The sequence below is a fragment of the Eriocheir sinensis genome, chromosome 61, assembly GCF_024679095.1.
Source record: "Eriocheir sinensis breed Jianghai 21 chromosome 61, ASM2467909v1, whole genome shotgun sequence".
In the NCBI taxonomy this organism is placed as follows: Eukaryota; Metazoa; Arthropoda; class Malacostraca; order Decapoda; family Varunidae; genus Eriocheir; species Eriocheir sinensis.
The window spans coordinates 4,917,244-4,942,636 of record NC_066569.1 but is presented as its reverse complement, the minus strand read 5'-3'; the positions used below and the strand labels follow the sequence as shown (position 1 = coordinate 4,942,636).

Here is a 25,393-nt window from a genome sequence, read left to right as displayed (position 1 = left end):
CATCTTTTTCTCTTTTTTTTCCTTTCCAACATTATTTTTTTGTTTCTCTTTTCTAGTTCAACTTTTTTTTCTCTTTTTCAACTCACCTTGTATCTCTTTTTTTTCTTTCTTCTTCTTCTTCCTCTTCTTGTTGTTGTTCTTATCATTATTATTCCTTAGCCGCGAGGAGGAGGAGGAAGAAGAGAAGGAGGAGGAGGAGGAGGAGGATTAAATATGGCCATTTTTCATAGGATAGTTACCTCCCCGTGTCTCTTCCTTCCTCTCCCTTTGATGTTAGGATTGCAAGCATTTGGTGGTTGGTTGGCGGAGGTTGAGCAGGCGTTTTTTTTCAATCTTCCTCTTTTTTCTAGTTATTTCGCAAGACTTATATCGGGATGCTTTCAAATTAATGTGTGGTTTGGAAAAGATGGGAGCGTCTTTATTTTTCTTAGGAGATTTTTTGGTTATTTCGTAAAAGTTATTTCGGGATGGGTCTCAAATTTAGGTGTGTTTTGGACAAGATGAAGCGTCGAAACTTTTTTTATGATTTTAATGGAAAGGTTTTATGAATGATTTCGTAAAAGTTATTTCGGGGAGGTTTGAAATTTAGGTGTGTTTTGGACAAGAGAGAAGAAGAGAGAGTGAGAAGAGAGAAGAAGAGAAAATGAGAAGAGAGAAGAGGAAATGAGAAGAGAGAAGAAGAAAAAATGAGAAAAGAGAAGAAGAGAAAATGAAAAGAGAAGAGAAAATAAGAGAGAAAAGAGAGAAGAAGAGAAAATGAGAAGAGAGAAGAAGAGAAAATGAGAAGAGAGAAGAAGAGAAAATGAGAAGAGAGAAGAAGAGAAAATGAGAAGAGAGAAGAAGAGAAAATGAGAAGAGAAAATAAGAAAATAAGAAGAGAAAAGAAGAAGTCGTTGTTTTGTTTTATTACTGAAAAAAAATATCAGTGTTATATCGTAAAAGTTATTTCGAGATGCTTTCAAATTCAGGTGTAGTTTGGAAATGATAGTCTTTTTTTTTTAGATTTTGGTGGAAAGATTATTTTTTGGATCATCTCGTAAAAGTTATTTCGGGATGCTTTCAAATTTAGGTGTGTTTTGGACAAGATGAAGCGTCGGTTTTTTTTTTTTTTTTTTTTTTTTAATGGAATGTTTTTTTGAATTGTTTCATAAAAGTTATTTCGAGGAGGTTTGAAATTTAGGTGTGTTTTGGTCAAGATGAAGCGTCGGTATTTTTTTTTTTTTTTTTTTTTTTTAATGGAAAGGTTTTTTGAATTGTTTCGTAAAAGTTATTTCGGGGAGGTTTGAAATTTAGGTGTGTTTTGGACAAGATGAAGCGTCGTAATTTTTTTTTTTTTTTTTTTCATGATTTTAATGGAAAGGTTTTTTGAATTGTTTCGTAAAAGTTATTTCGGGGAGGTTTGAAATTTAGGTGTGTTTTGGACAAGATGAAGCTTCGGTATTTTGATTTTTTTATGATTTTAATGGAAAGTTTTTTTTAATTGTTTTGTAAAAGTTATTTCGGGGAGGTTTGAAATTTAGGTTTGTTTTGGACATGATAGTCGATATTTTTTATTTATTATTTTGGAGATTTTGTTGGAAAGATTATTTTTTGGAATATCTCGTTAAAGTTCTTTCGGGATTTTTTTTTTTTTTTTTTTTTTTTTTTTTACAGCAAAGGAGACAGATCAAGGGCTTAAAAAAAAAACAATAATGAAAAAAAAAAAGCCCGCTACTTATTGCCCCTGGGATGCTTTCAAATTATTGTGTAGTTTGGAAAAAAAGTGGAAAGTCGTAATTTTTGGGAGATTTTGCTGGAGAGATTTTTTGGGAGTCATTTCGTAAAACTTATTTCGGGAAGGTTTGAAATTAGTGTGTGGTTTGGAAGAGATGGATAGTCCTTATTTTCTTGGAGTTTTGGAAGTAGTTTACGTTTTCGAAAAGATATACATTGTTATTATTTCTGGACGCTGTCGAATTAATTTACATTTTTCAAAGGATACAGCGTTGTTATTGTTAGAGATTTCGAATAGTTTTTATTACTGAAAATATAGATCGTCATAATCATTGGAAGGTTTTGAATTAGTAAACATTTCATTTTTTTTTTTTTTTTACTATATATTCTTCCTTTATTTTTCATCGTTGTTTCTTCTTTACCCTTCATCCATTCTCCTCCTCCTTTCCTTTCTTTTCCTTTATATCTTCCTCTTTATCCTTTCATCTTCCTCTCCTTCCTTCCTTTCTTATTCTGTTTCTTCCTCTTTATAATTTCTTTCTTTTCTCCTTCTCTCCTTCCTTTCTTATCCTATTTTTCTTCCTCTTTATCATTTCTTTCTTCTTTTCCTTCTTTCCTTCCTTCCTTATCCTATTTTTCTTCCTCTTTATCATATCTTTCTTCTCTCCTTCTCTCCTTCCTTTCTTATTCTGTTTCTTCCTCTTTATCATTTCTTTCTTTTTTTCCTTCTTTCCTTCCTTCCTTATCCTATTTTTCTTCCTCTTTATCATATCTTTCTTCTCTCCTTCTTTCCTTCCTTCCTTATCCTATTTTTCTTCCTCTTTATCATTTCTTTCTTCTCTCCTTCTCTCCTTCCTTTCTTATCCTATTTTTCTTCCTCTTTATCATTTCTTTCTTCTCTCCTTCTCTCCTTCCTTTCTTATCCTATTTTTCTTCCTCTTTATCATTTCTTTCTTCTTTTCCTTCTTTCCTTCCTTCCTTATCCTATTTTTCTTCCTCTTTATCATTTCTTTCTTCTCTCCTTCTTTCCTTCCTTTCTTATCCTATTTTTCTTCCTCTTTATCATATCTTTTTTCTTTTCCTTCTTTCCTTCCTTCCTTATTCTATGTTTTTTCGTCTTTATCATATCTTTCCTCTCTCCTCTCCTTCCTTCCTTTCATCATCATAATTTTGGGGGGATTTCGAAGTAATATATTTCTCAAAAAACATCATTATAATCTTGACCTTAACGCGAAATTATATCAATATTTTCACAGATACATCGTCATAAATTTGAGAGATTTTCGAACTAATGTATATTTTTTCAAAAGGCGTATCCTCATTAGCTTAGCCAGAACATGAAAGGATATTAGAGTATTATTAAAAAGAAGTTTAATAATTCAGGCTGAAGGAAAATCTTGGACATTAGTAGAAATAAATGAACACAGTTACAAACGTGAGCGAAATTGTATGCTATTTTTTACTTACTGAAGATGTATTCACACAAAAAAATTACACGTCTGAATGAAGAAATGTATTAGCAATTAGTTGAAGAAGTAATCAGACGAGGGGGAGTCGTTAAGGTTTATGTATGTGTGCAATAGAAAAATGATTGATATGAAAGTGACGTGTGAGCAGATATTATTAGAAGAAGAGGGGTGTATGACTTACCTGTAAAGAATAGGAAAAGGTGGATTTTAACAGGTGTGTATGAATCTATGTATTGGAAAAGAAAAAAACGTAATTAGTTGAAAAGAGAGTGAAAAAAGATAAAGAGAAGATATCAATCAATCAATCAATGGGGGCATACGCCGGGGGGCGCGTCACCTCGCCCACCCTACGACGCCAAGCCCAGGGGTCCCTCTGGGCGAGTCTCCATGCAGGCCCCCTTCCCAACCCGAGTACCTCCCGGCAGGATCTGTCGACTTGCTCAAGCCACGAACTCCGTGGGCGTCCCCTTGGCCTCCTCCACTCAGGATGGTCTCTTACAGAGACAACCCGATGAGCAGGATCAGCTTCCGGAAAACGTGCCACGTGCCCGTATAGCCGGAGTTGGCGTTGGCGGACTATGCAGGTAATATATGTCGAATCAGCCTCACGGAGTAGTCGCCGGTTTGACACAAAGTCATTCCAGCGATATCCCATGATTCTGCGTAGACACTTATTACCAAAGGCATCAATCCGCCTCTCCAAGTCCCCATTTAGTGTCCATGTCTCTCAGCCTTAGAGTAAGACAGGGAGCACAAGGGACTTGAAGATCCGGATCTTTGTCCTTCTGCACAGGTATCCACAACGCCATATACTCGTGCTGAGCGACTCCATAACACCGTGGGCCAGACCAATCCGCCGTAAGACTTCCTGGCCAGACTCACCGTTGTTATGAACAAGATACGTGAAACTTTCTGAGATCTCAACGTCCTCGCCACACGCATGAACAGACTGTACTGTGTCATCCAGCTACCCTTGAAACACCTGTACCTTGGTCTTGCCCCAGGAGACCTGGAGTCTCAAGGGCTTCGCCTCCTCGTGCAGTGCCTCGAGACCCATCACCAAGACCTCCAGGGACTCCGCCAGGATTACTGCATCATCAGCAACAACAAGGCTGGTGACCCTGGTATTGCCAATAGATGCTCCGCAATGACTTTGGCCCACAACTCTGCCTAGTACCCAGTCCATACAAGTGTTGAAAAGTGATGGGGCAAGGACACAGCCCTGCCTCACTCCCACATTCACGGGAAAGAAGCTGGACAAGCCCCCCACACTTCACAGCACTCTCTGTCCCAGAATACAGGCCAGTCAGCAGACCAATAGTCCTCGCAGGAATCCCACGGAGTCACAGAAGATCCCAGAGTGCCTCACGATGCACTGAGTCAAACGCCTTCTTGAGATCGACATAGGCTGCAAGCATCCCCTGTCGAAACTCACGTCGGCGCTCCACCAGTACGCGAAGCGCTAGGATGCGGTCAGTTGTTGAGAAGAGAAAGAAAATACGAATAAGTTGAAAGGACAAAAACTAAAGATGAAAGAATGAATAAGTTGAAAAGAGAGAAAAAACAACAAATAAAGAAGACAAAAAATACCTAAGAAAGAAACAAAGAAAAAATGAGAAACAGAAAAGTGGATAGTTTGAAGAGCTGCGTGTTCCAAAAGACTCCCATTCTGAAGATAAACTAAAAAAATAAAAAAAATGATGAAGACGTTGAAAAGAGAAAAAAGGGAGACGAGTAAAATATAGAAAAAAAGGCTGGATGATTCGAATAGAGAGAAAAATTAATACGAAGAGAAAAGAAAAGAGAAAAAAGGGAAAAAGAACAGAAAAAAGAGGAAAAGACAAAACGAGTAATAAAAATGACGAAGACGTTGAAAAGAGAGAAAAGGGATGAGAAGTTGGAAAAACAAAAACGACAAAAGAGAAAAAAAGACAAGTTGAGAAGAAACAGAAAAAAATAAAATAATGGAAAGCACATAAAAAGAATTAAAAAAAAAGGGAAAAAGTGAAAAAAATAAAAGATGAAAGAAATAGTTACTCGAAAAGAAAGAGATCGAAAGAGAGAAAGAGAGAGAGAGAGAGAGAGAGAGAGAGAGAGAGAGAGAGAGAACAGAAAATTGACCTCGTTTGCGTGTTCCAAAAGACCAACCGTTTAAAGATGAAACGTAACCAACAACAACAACAACAACAACAACAACAACCATTTAAACTGACTCCCCGCAGACTTCTCAAAACACACACAACAATTGACCGAAAAAAACGCGAAATAGATTGTTTTAGACGAAATATTACGCCATTAAACTATTATTTTGAGATGGAGGGCTGTGATTGGCTAAGTGAGGGTAAACGAGGGCTGTGATTGGTCGAGGCTTTCCACCAATCAGAGGAGGCTTAGGAAGGGCAATGGTAACTACGCCGCGAAAGAGAGAGAGAGAGAGAGAGAGAGAGAGAGAGAGAGAGAGAGAGAGAGAGAGAGAGAGAGAGAGAGAGAGAGAGAGAGAGAGAGAGAGCACCTCGCCTGTTTCGTAAGCAAGATGAGCGGATGATGAAGAAGAAAAGAAGAAAATTGAGGAATAATAACAAGAAGAAAACAACAACAACAACAACAACAACAACAAGAAAAAGAAAGAAAAAGAAAGAAAACAAAGAAAGTAAGGAAAACAAATAAGTGGAGATGGAGGAGAAAAAGAAAAGAAAAAAACGAAAAGGAAAAGAAGAGGAAGGAGAGATGGGGAAAAGAAGAAGAAGAAGAAGAGAAAAAGAAGAAGAAGAAGAAAAAGAAGAAGAGGAGGAGGAAAGAGGAAGAAGAAGACAAGAAGACAGATAAGAGAAAGAAAGGAGAGAGAGAGAGAGAGAGAGAGAGAGAGAGAGAGAGAGAGAAGGAAGAAAGAAAGGATAAAAAAAGAAAGAAAAGAAAAGGGAGGGCAATACAGTACAGGTCACGTAGGTAGAGTCACAAGAGGAGGAGGAAGAGGGGAGGTGATGGGGAGGAAGGGAAGGGAAGGGGAGGGGAAGGAAGGGGAGGAAAGAGGGGAAGAGAAAAAGGTGATATTTATGTGTCACGAAATTGGTCCCAGCTCCCCTTTCTCTCTCTCTCTCTCTCTCTCTCTCTATCTATCTATCTATCTATCTATCTATCTATCTCTATCTATCTATCTATCTATATCTACGCTTTTTTTTTCCCTATTCTTTTTTTTCTTTCCTTTCCTTTCTTTTCCATTTCTTTCCTTCCCCTTCCCACGTCTCTGAGTCCTTTCCTACCCTTCCCTTCCTTTCCCTTATCTTTCCTTCCCTTCCCTTCCCTTCCATTCCCTTCCCTTCGCTTCCCTTCCCTTCCTCCCTACTTTCTTTCCTTCCCTTGCCTTCTTCTCCTTCCCTCCCCTTCCCTTCTCTTCCCTTCCCTTCCTTTCCTATCTCTTTCTTCCTTCCCTTCTTTTCCTTTGCCTTGCCCTCCCTTCCTTCTTTACCTTCCTACCTTACTCTCTCTTCTATCATTTCCTATCCTTCCCTTCCCTCCCCTTCCCTTCCCTTCCCTTATCTTCCCTTCCTTCCCTTCATTTCCCTTCCCCCAAACTTTAAGTGCGTTGGTCCCTTGGGAAAGTAAAATTGAGGGTTATGTAGAGGTATACCGTTCTCTCTCTCTCTCTCTCTCTCTCTCTCTCTCTCTCTCTCTCTCTCTCTCTCTCTAATAATCTCTTCTCTCTTCATTTTCTCTCTTCTCATTTTCTCTTCTCTCTTCTCCTCTTCTTCTCATTCTTCTTCTTCTCTCTCTTCTCATTTTCTCTTCTCTCTTCTCATTTTCTCCTCTTCTCTCTTCTCATTTTCTCTCTTCTCATTTTTTCTTCTTCTCTCTTCTCATTTTCTCCTCTTCTCACTTCTCATTTTCTCTCTTCTCATTTTTTCTTCTTCTCTCTTCTCATTTTCTCTTCTCTTCTCATTTTCGCTTCTTCATTTTCAAGATGGAGGATCAAGCTTTCTCTAGGATTAAGAGAGAGAGAGAGAGAGAGAGAGAGAGAGAGAGAGAGAGAGAGAGAGAGAGAGAGACATACATAATGAAACCACAAACGTAAATCACACGAGAGAGAGAGAGAGAGAGAGAGAGAGAGAGAGAGAGAGAGAGAGAGAGAGAGAGAGAGAGAGAGAGAGAGAGAGAGAGAGAGATACCTTAGTCAACGATGGAGAGTGAGGGAGAGAAGACGTGTCCATTCTTTCCTCCCTTCCCTCCATCCCTTCCTTACCTTACCTTACCTTACCTTACCTTACCTTACCTTACCTTCGCTGACCAGGTGGCCTCGTGAGGGGGAAATCACTACCTGGGTCACCTGTAATTAAGGAGGGACAGGTGGAGTAGCCCTTACCTGCCCTGCCCCCTAATTTGTGTTTACCTGAGAGCTGATGAAGATGAGTTTTAAGAAGTGAACGTGACACATTGAACGCCTTACTTCCTGAATGCTGGGATTTGAACGTGAAGGACTGAACGGTATTTTCTGAACTGGATTTTGAGTAGTGAACGTGAAATGGGAATGCTGGGATTTGAACGTGAAGGGCTGAACGGTATTTTCTGAACTGGATTTTGAGTAGTGAACGTGTAATAAGAACGCCATTTTCAGAACTTTGAGAACTGACCGTGAAGCTAGAACGCCTCTCAGAGTTTAAGAAGTGAACGTGGAGCTCGAGACCCACTTCCAGAATTTTGAGAACAGATCCTAAGAGTAAGAGTTCCACTTCCAGAATTTTGAGGACGAAGTACAAACCACTGGACCGTTGTTGAAGTAGAAAATTGGAAGAAAGATGTGTTTTAGAAATTCTGAGTGGAAAATTTGATGTGTTTGGAATTCTAGTGCGTTTCTGAAGAAAAAAAAACTTGGTATTTACAAGGAATATAAAGGAATGTCTGAATTTTATTGAAAGGTTTAGCCACGAATTGTTTCGCCATGGCGTTTGAAATGAGTGGAGGCTGAGTTGAAGTTATTGAAGAAAGTTTGAAAAAGCATATAGGAAAAAAGAGACGAAAGAGAGGAAGATGTGAACTGCATGGAGAACTACTGACCTGAGCTTCTTTCTGTGTGAAAGGTTGATGGAAAAGAAAAGAAATCAAAAATTTATGAGAATTTTGAAAGTTCAGAAATTTATCTTTTGTATATGAAAAATATGAAAACTGGAAATTGAACGAAACACAAGCTTCCTTCAATGAAAATAACTGAAATATAGACGGAAAATATAGGATGTGAAGAATAAGTGAAAAATCCATTGAAAAGCTAACGAAATGAACTGAACTTAACATTAATGAAGAATATGTAAGAACTAAAAGACTGAAAACTGTAAAATAAACGAAACAAATTGGAAAAAAGGCTTGAAATGTAGACGGCAAATTAAGTAAATGAAAAATAAGTGAGATATACATTGACAACCTCAGAAAGCTAACTGAACTTTGCACTAACGAAGAACATTTTCATACGGAAAAGACCAAAGATTGTGCAAATAAACAAAATATAATGAAGTCTCTCGCATGACGCTAAGCTGTGACTGAGAGAAAGTTTGCGAGAGAGAAGGAAAGACATTAGACAGCTTGAAGATTTAATTTGCTAATAGCCGGAGCCGCGCAAACAACTCCCAAGACATTACTCTGATTAGGAAAGACAGAGGGAGAGATAGAGAGAGATAAAGGAAGAGAGAGAGAGAGGGGGGGTGCGAGAAGAAAGGAAGGACTGAGAAAAGGGAAAAAAAGTCAGAGAGGGCAAGAAGAAAGAAAGACAGAGAAAGGGAAAGGACTGAGAAAAAGGAAGAAAGAAAGAAAGGAAGAAAAGAGACTGAGGGAGAGAGAGAAAAAAAGGAACGCTGAGAAAGGAACAAAGAGAGAGGAACAGAGAAGGCAAGAAGAAAGACTGAGAAAGAGAGAGTAAAAGGGAAGAAAGACTGAGGAATAAAAATAGTTAGCAAAAGGATATTAAAAAAAAATCATGAAGGAAAGTTATGGAAAAATCATCACATTCACGGAAATTATTTGAGTGACGAAAGGAGAGAAAAAAATTACACAAACCACATTTTCATCTCTATAAGAAATCTCTCCTCTTAAACATCTATATTTACCTCAAAATCCTCCCCATCACACCCCAATATCTCCCTTTAACTCCCCATCTCCCCAAACTCCACGCCAATCACTCCCCATTCTCCCCCTTTCAAAACCAGTATCCCATTTTCTATCACATACACGCACACCTCGTTTTCTTTGATTAGCCGCGTCAGGGGTATCTCAGCTGCTACGCCTTGGTCTTAGCAGCTGCAGCATCGCCCCCATCGCCTCCACCACCACCACCACCTGCCGTTGTCCGCCCCTGAGCCAAGTTGATCCTCAGGCCGCGAGACGAACAGGCAAAACATAAACAAACACCGAAACAAAAAGTAAACAGCCAGAGAAGGGAATTAAGACACAAACAGACGAAGCAAACAGACACGAGAATACAATCAGTTCAACAAAGAGCAAACAATCATTATAAGTGAATTCATAAGCAGACAAGTCAAACACAAACGAGGATAGAAACAGTCAAACAAAAGCAAACACAGAGAAGCGAATAAACAAACAGTAAAAAACAAACAAAAAATAAACAGGTAATCAATTAACTATTAAACTGAGTAAGCAAAGGCAATCCAAGAGGCAAACAGACCATCAAGCAACACAAACAAACAAACAAACATACAAACGAAAGTCCCTGCAAACAATTAAGGAAGACGCAAGAGCAGCCGAAGATATCTGACGAGTTTTCAGCCACAGCAACAAACAAAGCGGTAAACAACAACAACAGCAACAACAGCTAAACAAACAAAGGAGTTATACGCTTCGTTTTGCTTGTTTTCTGAGCCTCCAACTCAAGCGGACTGAAGGCAACCAGGAAAGTAAAATACTAATCTTGCGTAGTAGAAAAATAGACCTTTGACGGCAAACTAATCACCTGACCTCACCTGCCCTCACGAGCCCTCACGAGCCTCATCTCACCTGGTAACCCACGAGGCATTACGAGGCCGCGCTATAGGCGTGACCTTGACCTCTCGCCAAGCCTCCGGAGCTCCAGCCCTGCGTGCGGCCGCACAGCACAGCACCCCCGCCCGTGCAGGAGCCGGACCCGCCTGGTGACGCCTTCCCTTACCGTCGCCCCTTCGCGGCCGCGTGACCCATCGCCTCGCGTGACCCACAGCCTCGCGTGCGTGCCGCCATCACGATGCGGCTGCCGTGGCTGCTGCACTGGTCCCCCTTCGCCGACTCCCTGCGGGGAAGACGGGGGGGTGAGGATGCCTCCCCCAGGGGACTGGGGGCAGTGCACCTGCCCCCTGGTAAGTATCTGACGCAGGCGGAGCAGTACGCCCGCGCCCTGGTGGCCGCTACGCTGCACCGCTCCAAGGCCACGCTGACGGCCGCCACCACGCGCCTGTCCCGCAACTTGGGGGACGAAGGGGGACGCATCTCCCCCTGGCCCGGCGTGCAGGCCGCGGACACCTGGGGCTTCCTGAGGCTGCCGCGCCGCTCCTCGGTCCGCTGGGGCCTCAGGTCATTCAGCCGCACGCTGCGGGAGCCGCTGGCGGGCATGATGGGGGCGCAGGCCGCGTTGGGTCCCGCCGAGGAGCTGGCCATCCTGCAGCGGGCCGAGGCGGGGCTGGCCCTCCCCCTGGAGGAGCAGCAGTGCCTCGAGGCCCCGCCGGCCTTCATCCTGCCGCCGCTGGGCAAGACACGCAGCCAGCTGGCCCTGCCCGTGGCGGACCTCACCCCCGATGACCCGCCGCCCCTCAGGAGGCTGGGCAGCGAGTCCTCACTCACCCTGGACGGTGCCGGACTCGGGGCGGCTCTGCTGGCTGAAACCCTGTGCCCTGACGTGGCCCAGCACACCCTGCCGGGCAGCCCGCCGCCGCGGAGCGTGGCGGGAGAGGTGCCGCCGGGGACAAGTGTCGGCGACACACAGCCTCAACCGAACACACAGTCGGGGAACACGGCACCGTGGAGCCACCCGCTGCAGGACACACACCCAGCCACGCCCCTCATCCTGGTGGAAGGCCCCGCGACGCCCCTGCACCGGGCCAGGCATGAGACGCTGTGTCCGGGGGAGTCACGCGCCGCCACAGAAGAGTTTGTAACGGCCACGACCCACGACGCGGAGGCCTTGCGTGTGGACCTCAACCAGAACCAGATCATTTTCAAGAGCCACCGAGCCGTGGAGGAGACGGACAAGGCGGCCCAAGATACCGGCCAGCGTGTAGAGGAGAAAGAAAACAAGCCTCAAGATAAACCCCAAGTGGAAGAGGTGACACGAAGCAAGATAATAATGTTCGCAGAAGAGGAGGCGGCCAAACACGTATTCACAGAGGAGAAAGAAGAGGACATGCTAACCGAGGAGGCAGAAAATGATGTTGTCCACGTTAAAAGTTTTGCAATTGAAGAAAAACATCAAAAACAGACGGACGAGAATATGAAACGTGAAGACAATGAAACTAAGACTGTGCACCATGAAACTTTGGCTGAAGAGAACGAAACACATCCAGAAGAAGAAATGGAGAGTGAAGAGCAACTGGTAGAGGAGAAAGAAGAACCTATGCTTGTGGAAGATGAAGAGAAAGTCACCATTGCACTCGAAGAAGAGATGGATAGTGAAGACAAGAGTGAAGAAGAGATGAGAGAAGAGGAGATAAAGAGTGAAGAAAATGTTGTAGAGGAGAATAAAGAAGAGATGAAAAGCGAGGACATGGCTGCAGAGGAGAAAGAAGAGAAGGAAATTCCATACGAAGAAGAGATAGAGAACACAACTCCTCAAGATGAAGAGATGAAACCTGAAAACCAACTTGTAGAAGAGAAAACAAGCGAGATGGCATTACTAGAAAACAGAGAACAAATACCAAATGAAGAAGAGAACGGAAACCAAATGCCTGCTGAAGAAATGGAAAACGAAGAGAAAGATAATCAGTTTGCAGAAGAGAAAGACGATATTTGTAATGTAGAAGAGATGGCAACAAATAACCAACCAGTGAAGGGAACAGAAGACGACTTACTAATGTTTGTTGAAGAGAAAGACATTGAAATAGAGATTGTAGAGGAGAAAGAAAGCAAAATTCCATCCGTAGAAGAGAAAGAAAATGACAGTCAACCAGAAGAGAAAGTAGAAAACGAAGGACAGTTTGCGGAGACGAAAGAAAACGCTGAAGAGAAAGAAAACGAAATACTGGTGAAAGAAAACGAAATGGAGGAGAAAGAAAACGGAATCCAACTTGTAGAAGAGAAAGAAAGCGGGAATCATGTCACAGAAGAGAAAGAAAACGAAATACAGGTGAAAGAAAACGAAATGGAGGAGAAAGAAAACGGTGGCCCACATGTAGAAGAGAAAGAAAACGGGAATCAGGTCACAGAAGAGAAAGAAAACGAAACAGAAAAGATAGAAAACGGAAATATGATCGTAGAGGAGAAAGAAAACGAAGATAGACATAGAAGAGACATAGAAACCGACCTTATATCTTTAGGCGAAACAGAAAACGGATCTTTTGAATTAGAGAAAATGGGGAGCGGGGTTGCCCACTTAAAGAAAACGAGGTATGGGGGGGAAACTTGGGGAGAATCTTGGGAAGGGGAGATGTGCCCTGGGGAAGCTGAAATCACCCCTACCTCCTCCCCACCACCCCTAATCTCCCCAACTCTCCCTCCCCTACCCCTGACCACCCACCCCCCTTCCCCACCACCCCTTCCCCTCCCCTTATCCCCTTCTCCCCCATCTCTTCCCCTCCTCCTCACCTCCCCCATCACACCCCAGCAAGAGATAACTGGGGTATTTATGATCACTCTCACCCCCTCCCCATCACCCCCACCCCCACCCTCACCCCCACCATTCCCCATAACCTCTTCAATGACCTTCCTAACCCCGCACCCCATTCCGCCTATGTTGGGGTTAGAGGAGCAGTACCTCCCAACTTCACCCCATCCCTCCCCACCCTCCCCTCTTCCCCCACCCCCTCCCCCACCCCCAACACCCCAAATAAGGAACCTAAAACCTCATATGGAGAGAAATGAACCCCATGCAACCCCACCTTTTAACTCCTCCTCCTCCTCCTCCTCCCCTTCTTCCCCAACCCCACCCCTTCTACCAACCCCAATCTCCCCAATCCCCAACCATGAGACGAGCAACCTGACCTCAACCTCAGCACCCCCGAATGAGGTCAAATACGCTGAGAGAACGAGGTCAAGGTCACTGGATGGGATGGTGGCCCTCAGTAGTAATGTGACCTTTGACCTGACCTCTCCCGCCATGGTCCAGAAGATGACGAGGATAAGGTCAAGGCTCACGGAGATCATTGAGAAGGAAATCCAACCCTCCATCCAAAGGCCTGTTGAAGATGGGATTGATATAGAGGATCAAGAGAAAGAGGATCAAGGTATGGATAAGGAATCTGAACCTATGTTAAAAGGGATTGGATTTAAGGGATTTAAGTCAATAGAGAAAGAATTGGAACCCGCACGAAATGGTCTTGAACTTGAAGGATTTGAGTCTGTACAAGAAGGATCGCTACCTATTGAAGAAAGGATTGGCTGGGTACAAGATGAAGTTGAATTTGAAGAGGGATTGGAACCTGTACAGAAAGAGTTTGAACCTGTGCAAGAAAGGAACGATTGGATAAACGAAGAAGAGGATGAATTTGAAGAAGGATTTGAACCTGTACAGAAAGAGTTTGAACCCATGCAAGAAAGGAACCACTGGATAAACGAAGAAGAGGATGAATTTGAAGAAGGATTTGAACCTGTACAGAAAGAGTTTGAACCCATGCAAGAAAGGATCGACTGGATAAACAAAGAAGAGGTTGAATTTGAAGGATTTGAACCTGCACAGAAAGAGTTTGAACCCATGCAAGAAAGGAACGATTGGATAAACGAAGAAGAGGATGAATTTGAAGAAGGATTTGAACCTGTACAGAGAGAGTTTGAACCTGTGCAAGAAAGGAACGATTGGATAAACGAAGAAGAGGTTGAATTTGAAGAAGGATTTGAACCTGTACAGAGAGAGTTTGAACCCATGCAAGAAAGGAACGATTGGATAAACGAAGAAGAGGATGAATTTGAAGAAGGATTTGAATCTGTGCAGAAAGAGTTTGAACCTGTGCAAGAAAGGAACCACTGGATAAACGAAGAAGAGAGTGAATTTGAAGAAGGATTTGAACCTGTGCAGAAAGAGTTTGAACCTGTGCAAGAAAGGAACCACTGGATAAACGAAGAAGAGAGTGAATTTGAAGAAGGATTTGAACCTGTGCAGAAAGAGTTTGAACCTGTGCAAGAAAGGAACCACTGGATAAACGAAGAAGAGAGTGAATTTGAAGAAGGATTTGAACCTGTGCAGAAAGAGTTTGAACCTGTGCAAGAAAGGAACCACTGGATAAACGAAGAAGAGGATGAATTTGAAGAAGGATTTGAACCTGTGCAGAAAGAGTTTGAACCTATGCAAGAAAAGGATGAATGGATACAAGATATAGTTGAATTTGAAGAGGGCTTTGAATCTACACAAAAAGAGTTTGAACCTGTGCAAGAAAGGGCAAACTGGATACAAAATAAAGTCGAGTTTGTAGAAGAGGAATTCGAATCCATACAGAAAGAGTTTGAACCTATACAAGAAAGGGATAACTGGATACAAGATGAGGTTGGATTTGAAGAAGAGAGATTTGAACCTATCCAAGAGGAGGTTGAATTTGACGAAGGGGAATTTGAACCTATCCAAGAGGAGTTTGAACCTACAACAGAAGAGGATGACTGGGTGGAAGAAAATGTTGACTTTCCACAAGAAAGAGTTGAAGCTATACAAGGAGAGTCTGATCCCGTGCAAGAAGGGGTTAGATACATTCAAGACGAGGTTAAGAGAGTACAAGACAACTCTGAACCTCTACAGAAAGGGGTTGACTACATACAAAGAGGATTCAACAGTGTACAAGAAAGGGTTGAACCTATACAAGGAGAGTTTGATTCCATGCAAGGAGACTATGAAAGGATTGAAGCCGTACAAGAAGAGGTTCAGTTTGTAGAAGAGAAAGAGGTGGAGTTTACCGCAGAGAGCGTTAACCCAATACAAGTAGAAGAGAAATACCTTGTAACTTCACACGCTGTTCAAGAGAAAGACACCACAGGCAACATCCACGTCCCTGAAGGTGAAGAGACTGTAGAAGAGACACAAGGACCCAATGACCATGTAGAAGAGAAAACCCAACCTATGACCCAGAAACCCATACAAGACATAAAACCCATAACCCATAGCTCTGTAGAAGAGAAAAAGCCTGCATATCCAAGCCTTGTAGAAGAGAACGATCCTGCTGCTCTTCTACCGCGTACAGAGCTCTCAGAACCTGTCGAGAATGGGGTAAATCTCGTCTCTTCTATCCCTGTTGAAGAGAATGGCGCTGCAGAAGAGACTCTGATTGTAGAGGAGACTGAACCCATGCTGATCAAGGTTGTAGAAGAGATTTTGGAGACTGAACGTAGACTTCGAATGGCTGTAGAAGAGAAAGAAGCTGTTGAAGAGACTCAAATTGAAAAAGAGATCGAATCCATACTTAAAAAAGCTGTAGAAGAGATTGAAGAGATTGAACTTACACTTGCAAAGACTGTAGAAGAGAAAGAAACTGCTGAAGAGAGACAGATTGAAGAAGATATCGAATCCATACTTAAAAGGTGTGTAGAAGAGATTGAAGAGACTGAAAGACCACTTGGGAAGATTATAGAAGAGAATGAATCTGCTGAAGAGCCTCAGACTGTAGAAGAGTTTGAACCCATGCTTGAAAATGATGTAGAAGAGATTGTTGAGACTGAAACAACACTTGGAAAGGCTGTAGAAGAGAATGAAGGTGCAGAAGAAACCCAGAATGTAGAAGAGTTTGAACCAATGCTTGAAAATGATGTAGAAGAGATTGTTGAGACTGAAACAACACTTGGAAAGGCTGTAGAAGAGAATGGAGGTGCAGAAGAGACCCAGAATGTAGAAGAGACTGAACTCATACTCTTACAGGACATAGAAGAGAGTGAAGCTATAGAGGAGAAAGAACGCACGCTTGAAAATACTGTAGAAGAGATGATAGTGGTAGAAGAGACCAAACCAGTCCTCACCAAGCCTGTAGAAGAGATTCCCCAGACCATAGAGCTTGGAGTCATACTTAAAAGAGCTGTAGAAGAGACTGAGCTCGTACTCCAAGCTCATGTAGAAGAGATTTCGTCTGTAGTAGAGATGCAGCTTGTAATCCATAATCTTGCGGCTGTAGAAGAGATTAAAGCAAAGATACAAGAAGCTGAAAAGAAAAATGGCACTGTAGAAGAGATTAGCCCAGCACCCCAAAGCCGTGTAGAAGATAATACGTTTGTAGAAGAGACTCAGACTGTATTTCAAGCCCAGATAGAAGAGAAAAAGGCTGAGGAAGAGATTGAAGCTAAGGAAAACACGCAGGCTGAAGTTCAAGAGCGTGTAGAGGAGATTCAGCCTGTAATTCATGTCACTGTAGAAGAGAAAAAGAATGAAGAAGAGATTGAAGCTAAAGAAAACACATATCCTGTAGTTCCACATGCTTTAGAAGAGAATGAACTTGTAGAAGAGACTCAATCCACAATTCAAGTCGCTGTAGAAGAGAAAAAGAATGAAGAAGAGATTGAAGCTAAAGAAAACACATATCCTGTAGTTCCACATGCTTTAGAAGAGAATGAACTTGTAGAAGAGACTCAATCCACAATTCAAGTCGCTGTAGAAGAGAAAACGACTGAAGAGAAGACTGAACCTAAGGAAAACACCCAGCCTGTATTCCAAGAGCTTGCTGAAGAGAATAAGCTTGTAGAAGAGGAGACTGAACTTCGAACACAAGACTCTGTAGAGGAGAAAGAGGCTGTAGAAGAGACCGAGAGCCCTGAAGAAGAGACCAAACTTGAAGAGAATACACAGACAGTTATTTTAGAGCATGCAGAAGAGAATGAAGACAGTGTAGAGGAGACTGGACTTCCAAAACGAGGCAAAGTAGAAGAGAAAAAGGCTAAAAATGGAAAAATAAAACCAGAAATTGCAATAGAAGAAGAGAACACCACCACCACCACCACCAACAACAACAACAACAACAACAATAACAACAACAACATCAAAGTAAATAAGAAGAAGAGAAAACTAGAAACAGAAAACGGGAAGTCGAAGGTTTTAATCAGATCCAAGAGTGAGACTGAGCTAATCCATCGACGTGAAAGGGGAAAGAGAGCAAGACGAGGAGGAGGAGGAAGAGGAGGAGGGAAAGGGGAGATAAAAGCCCTTCTCCCCATCTTCCCCTTTCCTCTCCCCTTCATACTCCTGCAGAAGGCCCCGAAGAGGATGTGGGGGGAGGGGGACAGCGCCTCACCCCAGAAATCGCCACAAATAAGCAAAAAAATTAAAATAACTTGTGAAAATGCAGAAAGTGGAGATTTAGTTCAGCCATCCCTCGAATCTGAGCCTTCAACGAGCGTAAAGAAAACGGGGTCCAGTGAAATGAAGCCTCTCCCTCCTTTTTCTTCTTCCTCCTCCTCTTCCTCGTCTTCTTTTGCTTCTTCCTCTTCTTCGTCCTGCCCCCCCTCCTCCACCTCCTCCTCCTCCTCGTCCTCTCCTAATCTGGTGGAGGGAAGGAAGAAGTTGTCTCTCAAACGGAAGAAAAACTTGGATGTGAAGGGAGAGAAGAGAGGGAGGTAAGAGAGAGAGAGAGAAAGATTATTATTATTATTATTATTATTATTATTATTATTTCCTCTCACAATTATTAATGTTACTACTACTACTACTTTTTCTACTACTACTATTGCTACTACTACTACTACTACTACTACTACTACTACTACAACAATTACTACTAGGACTATTAGGGGGGGGGGGGGTGTCGTGATAGTGAAATTTGATAAGTAGTCGCCGTAGAGTTTTTTTTTAATTACCATATATTTTTCATTTCTCTTCTCATTTTTCCTCACTAGTGTTAACCTGAACTCACACTTTCCTCCCTTTTATCATCTTTCCTCACATTTTCTTGCCTTATCTTATCAATTATTTTATCTCCTTTTCTTAAAATTTTCTCTAAGACTTTTTTTTACTAATCTTAAATTTTTCTATTCACACTTTCTCTGATCTTTTGTTATCTTTCTTTATCTCTTCTCACGCCTTTCTACCTGTTTTTTTCCTTCTTTTTACCTTACCTTACCTTACATTACCTTACCTTACATTTCCTTACCTTTCCTTACATTTCCGTGCCTTACCTTACATTTCCTTACCTTACCTTACATTTCCTTACCTTACCTTACATTTCCTTACCTTACCTTACATTTCCTTACCTTACCTTACGTTTCCTCACCTTACCTTACATTTCCTTACCTTACCTTACATTTCCTTACCTTACCTTATATTTCCTTACCTTACCTTATATTTCCTTACCTTTCCTTACATTTCCTTACCTTACCTTACATTTCCTTACCTTACCTTACATTTCCTTACCTTACCTTTTCTGACCTTACCTTACATTTCCTTACCTTACCTTACATTTCCTTACCTTACCTTACATTTCCTTACCTTACCTTACATTTCCTTACCTTACCTTACATTTCCTTACCTTACCTTACATTTCCTTACCTTACCTTACATTTCCTTACCTTACATTTCCTTACCTTTCCTTACATTTCCTTACCTTACCTTACATTTCCTTACCTTACCTTACATTTCCTTACCTTACCTTACATTTCCTTACCTTACCTTACATTTCCTTACCTTACCTTACATTTCCTTACCTTACCTTACATTTCCTTACCTTACCTTACATTTCCTTACCTTACCTTACATTTCCTTACCTTACCTTACATTTCCTTACCTTACCTTACATTTCCTTACCTTACCTTACATTTCCTTACCTTTCCTTACATTTCCTTACCTTACCTTACATTTCCTTACCTTACCTTACATTTCCTTACCTTACCTTACATTTCCTTACCTTACCTTACATTTCCTTACCTTACCTTACATTTCCTTACCTTACCTTACATTTCCTTGCCTTACCTTACCTTACATTACCTTACCTTACATTTCCTTACCTTACCTTACATTTCCTTACCTTACCTTACATTTCCTTACCTTACCTTACATTTCCTTACCTTACCTTACATTACCTTACCTTACCTTACATTACCTTACCTTACATTTCCTTACCTTACCTTACATTTCCTTACCTTTCCTTACATTTCCTTACCTTACCTTACCTCATACCTTTCTCCTGTTTCTGCCACCTTTTCCTACCTGTACTTTTCCTTACCTTACCTTGAACCATTTTCACTCATTCTTTTCCCACCTTTTCTCACTTTCTCTTATCTTTCTGCACCTCGCTACCCATCTTTCTTCCTTTCTTCCTTCTTTCCTTCCTCCATTCATTCATTCATTCATTCATTCCTCGCTACCCATCTTCCTTCCTTCCTTCTTTCCTTCCTTCCTTCCTTCCTTTCATCCCCACACACCCTCCTCACATCCTTCCTTCCTTCTTTCCTTCCTTCCTTCCTTCCTTCCTTCCTTCCTTTCATCCCCACACACCCTCCTCACATCCTTCCTTCCTTCTTTCCTTCCTTCCTTCCTTCCTTCCTTCCTTCCTCCCTTCCTTCCTTTTTTCCTTCCTTCTTTCCTTCCTTCCTTCCTTCCTTCCTTCCTTCCATCCCCACACACCCTCCTCACAGCCTTCTCCCCACCCTCTACAGACACTTGGATGCCTTCGAGTTTTACCGCGCCGAGGATGAGCGTGAGTGGGCGCGGCGGTACGAGGAGGTACATGTGGACACGAAGAGCGCCTCCTCCATGTTCAAACTCCTGCAGGGGAAACTTCAGTACTCGGCCGCCTACCCTCACTTCCTCTCCCTCCTGCACCACCTTCTGCTTATGTCAAGTAAGTGGGGGAAGTTTTATTTGTTGTGTTTATCGCTTTATTTGTTTATTTTGGAGTGTTTTTTTATTGTTTTTTTTTTCTTAAGCAGGCAAAAAGAGAAAGTGTGTGTGTATTCGTGTGTGTGTGTGTGTGTGTGTGTGTGTGTGTGTGTGTGTGTGAGAGAGAGAGAGAGAGAGAGAGAGAGAGAGAGAGAGAGAGAGAGAGAGAGAGAGAGGTTATTTGTTTATTTTGTGTTTGTTTTGTGTTTGTTTTTATTTCTTCTTAAGCAGGCAAAAAGAGAAAGTCTGTGTGTGTGTTCGTGTGTGTGTGTGTGTGTGTGTGTGTGTGTGTGTGTGTGTGTGTGTGTGTGTGTGTGTGTTTCTTTTTTCCTTATTTTTTATGTACTATAGAAGGGAAGTATGTCCAGTGTGTTTATTTGTTTGTTTGTTTTTGTTTTGTTCTCCACCTCTTGTTCACGTCTAGTATATAAGTTTTGTTTGTTTGTTTGTTTGTTTGTTGATGCTTTGTTTTATCTGTATTTTCTCGGGGGGGGTTGTACACTAGAAAGGACAAAAGAAATACATCAAGGAAAAAAAAAAGGCTTATGTTTTATTTTATGCTAGAAAAGGGAAGTAAAATTTAGTCTATGTCAAAAGGAAAGAAAAAAAGGAGAAAAAAAAAGCCAATATCATTATGTGTGTATCTATAAATGTATGTATGTTTGCATGTATATATGTATGCATGAATGTATGTATGTCTCACCTCACCTGACCTCCCCTTCCCCAGATGACATGAGCGCGCCCGACCACTGGATTCTGTTTGACCGAGTGTTGCAGCAACTGGTGACGCAAGATGAGGACGGACGGGACAGGGAGGTGGCGCTGCTCGATATAAACGTCAACAGTATCGTCAAGCTGTGAGTCTGGGGGGATTGGAGGAGGAGGGGAGGGGGTGTAGAAGGGGTGTAGGGAGTATAGATGGTGTGTAGAGGGGTGTTGCTGTCTGTATCAAGAGGAGTAGGAAGAAGAGCATGAAGATGTCAACTATTAATGGTGGTATTTGATGAGAGAAGTGAAGAAAAATAGTTGTTTAATTATATGAAGAAAAATTTAACCGTGGAATTCTGATTTTTTTTTTTCTTTTCTTTTTTCCACCTTCCCTGTCTTCGTTTCCTTGTCACTGTCATACCTTTCCTTCCTTCATTATTTTTCTTCTTTTTTTCTTTCACGCCTCTCTCCTCTCTCCTTCTGTCCTTTCCCTTCCTTCTCTTTTCATTCTCTCCTTTCTTCCACACCTCTTCTCCCATTCTATCCCTTCCTGTACCTTTTTCCTCCCATCCTTTCTTTTCTTCTTTCTCTTTTCTATCCCCTTCATCCACCCTTTATCTTCCTCTCGCTTCCTCCCTCCTTCCTCCTTCTGCAGTATTGCCAACGAGAGAGAATTGACGGAGAGCAGAAGAAAGATCGCCAAGTTGGAAGCAGATTTCGCGGACGTGGTAACAGACCTCAACAAGAAGGAGCAGGAGCTGTTTACCGCTACACAGGAGAAGGTGAGCAGGAGAAAGAGGAGGAGGAGGAGAAAGAAGGAGGTGGAGAATGAGAAGTTTAGCAGGAGTAGGAGGATTAACAGGAAGGGAAGAAGGAAGAGGAGGAGGAGGAAAAGGTTATCAGAGGAATGGAAAGAAATAGAAAGGAAAGAAGGAGGAGGAGGTTGAATATGTAATGATAAGTAGAAAGGAGGAAAGAAGGAGGAGGAGGAGGGTAGAAGGAAGAGGAGGAATAGGAGAGAAAGAACTTAGAGGGGACGGAGTAAGTAAAAAAATATGTAAAAGAGAAGAAATATTAAAAGAAAACACACACAAAAAACAGATCAATAAATAAAGACACAAACACACACATACAACCTCACATCACCCTTTTTCTCACCCTTCCTCTCACCCCGCGCAGGAGGAGGTGAGCCAGACGCTTCAACAGGTTCGCGGGCAGCTCGAAGCGGAGGTGCGAGCGTGCGGCGAAGCTCAGCGACGGGCGGCAGAGCAGGAGGCGGCGGCGGCATCACTCACGCAGCAACTTAGGGACCTCGCGGCGGGCTCCCTCTCCGATGACGTCAAGGCTTCTATTGCGAAGACCAAGGTAGGAGGGAGGGGGGAAGAGGGGTTGGGGGCTGGTTAGTTGGGGTTGGGGGGAAGAGGGGTTAGGGGGCTGGTTAGTTGGGGTTGGGGGGGAAGAGGGGTTGGGGGCTGGTTAGTTGGGGCTGGGGGGAAGAGGGGTTGGGGGCAGGTTAGTTGGGGTTGGGGGGAAGAGGGGTTGGGGGGGCTGGTTAGTGTGGTTGACTTGGGTTTCTTAGGGTTTTGGTTACAGAAGTTGAGGTTATTGGGTATCAGTTGAGGTTGAGAGGCTTAGGATCTTCTGAGTTTGAGGTTGATTACGGTTGTTAGTGTAATGTCAGTATTTAAGGTTAGGTTAGGTTAGGTTTAATTAAGGACAGAAAAATAGAGATACTTATAACTACTTACAATACTTAACCTATTTTTTTTCCTTCCTACTTGTCTATTTTTCCATCCTTATTTAAATACTGGCATTACACTAGTGTCTATTTTTCCATCCTTATTTAAATACTGGCATTACACTAGTGGGGTTTGGTAAGGTTGTGAGAGGTTGTATCTGAGGTTACTTTGAGGTTGTATTGGGGTTCTGAGAGGTGATGAGGTTGTCTTAGGATTAGATTAGGTTGTGAGAGGGGGTATATGAAGTTAGTTTGAGGTTGTATTGGGGTTGTGAGATGTGGTGAGGTTATCTTATTGCTAGATTAGGTTGTGAGTGGGGTTGGTTAGGGGTGTGAGAGGTTGTTGTATGTGAGGTTAGTTCGAGGCTGTATTGGGGTTGTGAGAGGTGGTGAGGTTGTCTTAGAGCTAGATTAGGTTGAGTGGGGTTGGTTAGGGGTGTGAAAGGTTGTATGTGAGGTTAGTTCAAGGTTGTATTTGGGTTGTGAGAGGTGGTGAGGTTGTCTTAGAGTTAGATTAGGTTGTTAGTTTGTTTGGTTAAGAGTGTGAGAGGTTGTATGTGAGGTTGATTCAAGGTTGTACGTATGGGGGTTGTGAGAGGTGGTGAGGTTGTCTTAGAGTTAGATTAGGTTGTTAGTTTGTTTGGTTAAGAGTGTGAGAGGTTGTATGTGAGGTTGATTCAAGGTTGTATGGGGGTTGTGAGAGGTGGTGAGGTTCCTTAGGGTTACATTAGGTTATTGGTGGGGTTGGTGGTTGTTCTGGAAGCATGAAGGGGTTGGGATAAATGTGGGGTTTCATTGGGGTTGTGCAGGTTTGGGGAAGGTGATAATAGTGTCCTGGGGTTCCTTGGGGTCATTAGATTAAGTGGGGGTTGAAGGAGGGTAATATTGGGATGGGGTTGGCTGGGGGTTTCATTGGGGTTCTGGGGTCATTTGAGGTTAGGGATAGTTTTAGTGAGGTTGTAATAATGTTCTTAAATAGTAAATACATATATATAATTTTTACCATAAGGAACAATACTAATAATGAATCTCTCTCTCTCTCTCTCTCTCTCTCTCTCGCAGGATGCCTCGGGGCCCCCCAAAGGCGCCCCCTGCCCCCCACCACCCCCACCCCCCATGATGAACGGTGCACCCCCTCCCCCTCCTCCAATGATGAACGGTATCGCCCCCCCTCCTCCACCCCCCATGAGAGGTGGCCCCCCTCCCCCGCCCCTCACCAACGGGGGTCCGCCTCCCCCTCCCATTGGCGGAGGGAGAAACAAGCCGGCTAAACAGGTGAGTGTGTGTGTGTGTTTGAGAGAGAGAGAGAGAGAGAGAGAGAGAGAGAGAGAGAGAGTCATACAGTAAGAAAATTTAAAGTAAAAAAATGGCGTAAAAAAAAGATGAAAATTAGAAGGGAAGAAAAAAAAATTGAACCCAAAAAAAGAAAGGCAAGGAACATAGGAGAAAATAAGGAAACAGGAAGAAAAAGGAAGGAGAAAGAGGGTTAAATAGATAGATAGATAAAAAGAGAGTACACCTGACCCAGCGGTCGGCAACTTAGTGGCTCCGGAGCCGCATGCGGCTCTTTCAAGAGAGCTGTGTGGCTCCTGCCAGGATTAAAAGAGGACTCCTAACCCTGGCTCCTGCCACCTACTTAAAAACTTACAAATTATCGTAGAAAATGAGAGCATACGCTCCAGACACTGAGCAGCTCTCCAAAGAAGCTCAGGAGCAGGAGTCACACTGAAGTTTAAACCAGCGTGGTGACCAGATGTATCAAGTACACTTGGCGTGTTGTGTAAAAGCATGTAATACTTGTGCAGTCGTGCTGACAAACTACAAACGACTGACAATGTGTTGTGACATCATATGAAATTAATGGAAGGGCGTCATAAATATAAAAGTTTATTTTATGACAGCTGTTTTTATTATTATTATTATTATTATTATTATTATTATTATTATCATTATTATCATTTTAGTGTAATTTAATATCTTGTCTGTGGGTGTATTATCTAGCTCCCATATGGAGGAGGAAATATTAATGTTTCATAATTTCCATTCACACTCTACACTGTGGCTCCAGCAGGACAGCTTTCCTGCCAAGTTTGAAGGAACTGGCTCTTCTAGAATTATGGGTTGCCGACATCTGACCTAACCTAACCTCTACCCTTCCCCCTTCCTACCCTAATCCACAGGTGCCAAAATCCGCCAACCAGCTCCGTGCGTTCAACTGGGCCAAGATGCCGGACTCCCGCATCACCAACACCATCTTCGCCAGCCTGGACGAGTCGCCGCTCTACAAGTTCATGGACCTCGAGGACATTGACCGCACCTTCGACGCCTCGGCCGGGAAGAGAGCCAACGGAGAGGTGAGGACGAGGGGGCGGGGGGGGGGGGGAGACAGAAAGGGAAGAAAGAAGAGGAGGAAAAGAAAGGTACCAGAAGGAAGAGTGGGAATAGGAGGGGAAGAAGAAGAAGAAGGAGGAGGAGGAGGAGGAGGAACAAGTAAAAAAAATAATAATAATCTTTTTTTTTTTTTTTTTTTTTTTTCAACAGGGGCAACAAAAAGAGTGCAGGAAAAAAAAGGCTGCTGTCTGTCTGTCTGTCTGTCCACTGGTGTATTTTCAGTTATCAATTCATTTTTATTTATTAACTGATTTGTTGTTTTAGTGTAATATGTTGAAGTGTATAGGTCATAGAATTAGGAATGTCTTCTAGTTTAAGTAAAAAAGAAATTGTCGTTGAACTTTGTACCATTCCTATATGTGTTTTTACGACCGCAAAGTTTGTCCGGAATTCCAAACAACGATAGTAACCACGATATTCCAG

General features: G+C 42.6%; 1 protein-coding gene across 2 annotated transcripts in view; it reads left to right on the top strand.

The window, feature by feature from the left end:
* Window positions 1–25,393, top strand: part of LOC126986207 (disheveled-associated activator of morphogenesis 2-like) — a 78,654-nt gene that overhangs the window by 31,949 nt on the left and 21,312 nt on the right. For both annotated transcript variants that reach the window (XM_050842180.1, XM_050842181.1), the window contains exons 10-15: window positions 19,911–20,095; window positions 20,861–20,990; window positions 21,497–21,623; window positions 22,021–22,206; window positions 23,642–23,854; window positions 24,760–24,933. In XM_050842180.1, the coding sequence (XP_050698137.1) occupies window positions 19,911–20,095; window positions 20,861–20,990; window positions 21,497–21,623; window positions 22,021–22,206; window positions 23,642–23,854; window positions 24,760–24,933 (1,015 nt within the window). The remainder of the gene's footprint in view (window positions 1–19,910; window positions 20,096–20,860; window positions 20,991–21,496; window positions 21,624–22,020; window positions 22,207–23,641; window positions 23,855–24,759; window positions 24,934–25,393) is intronic.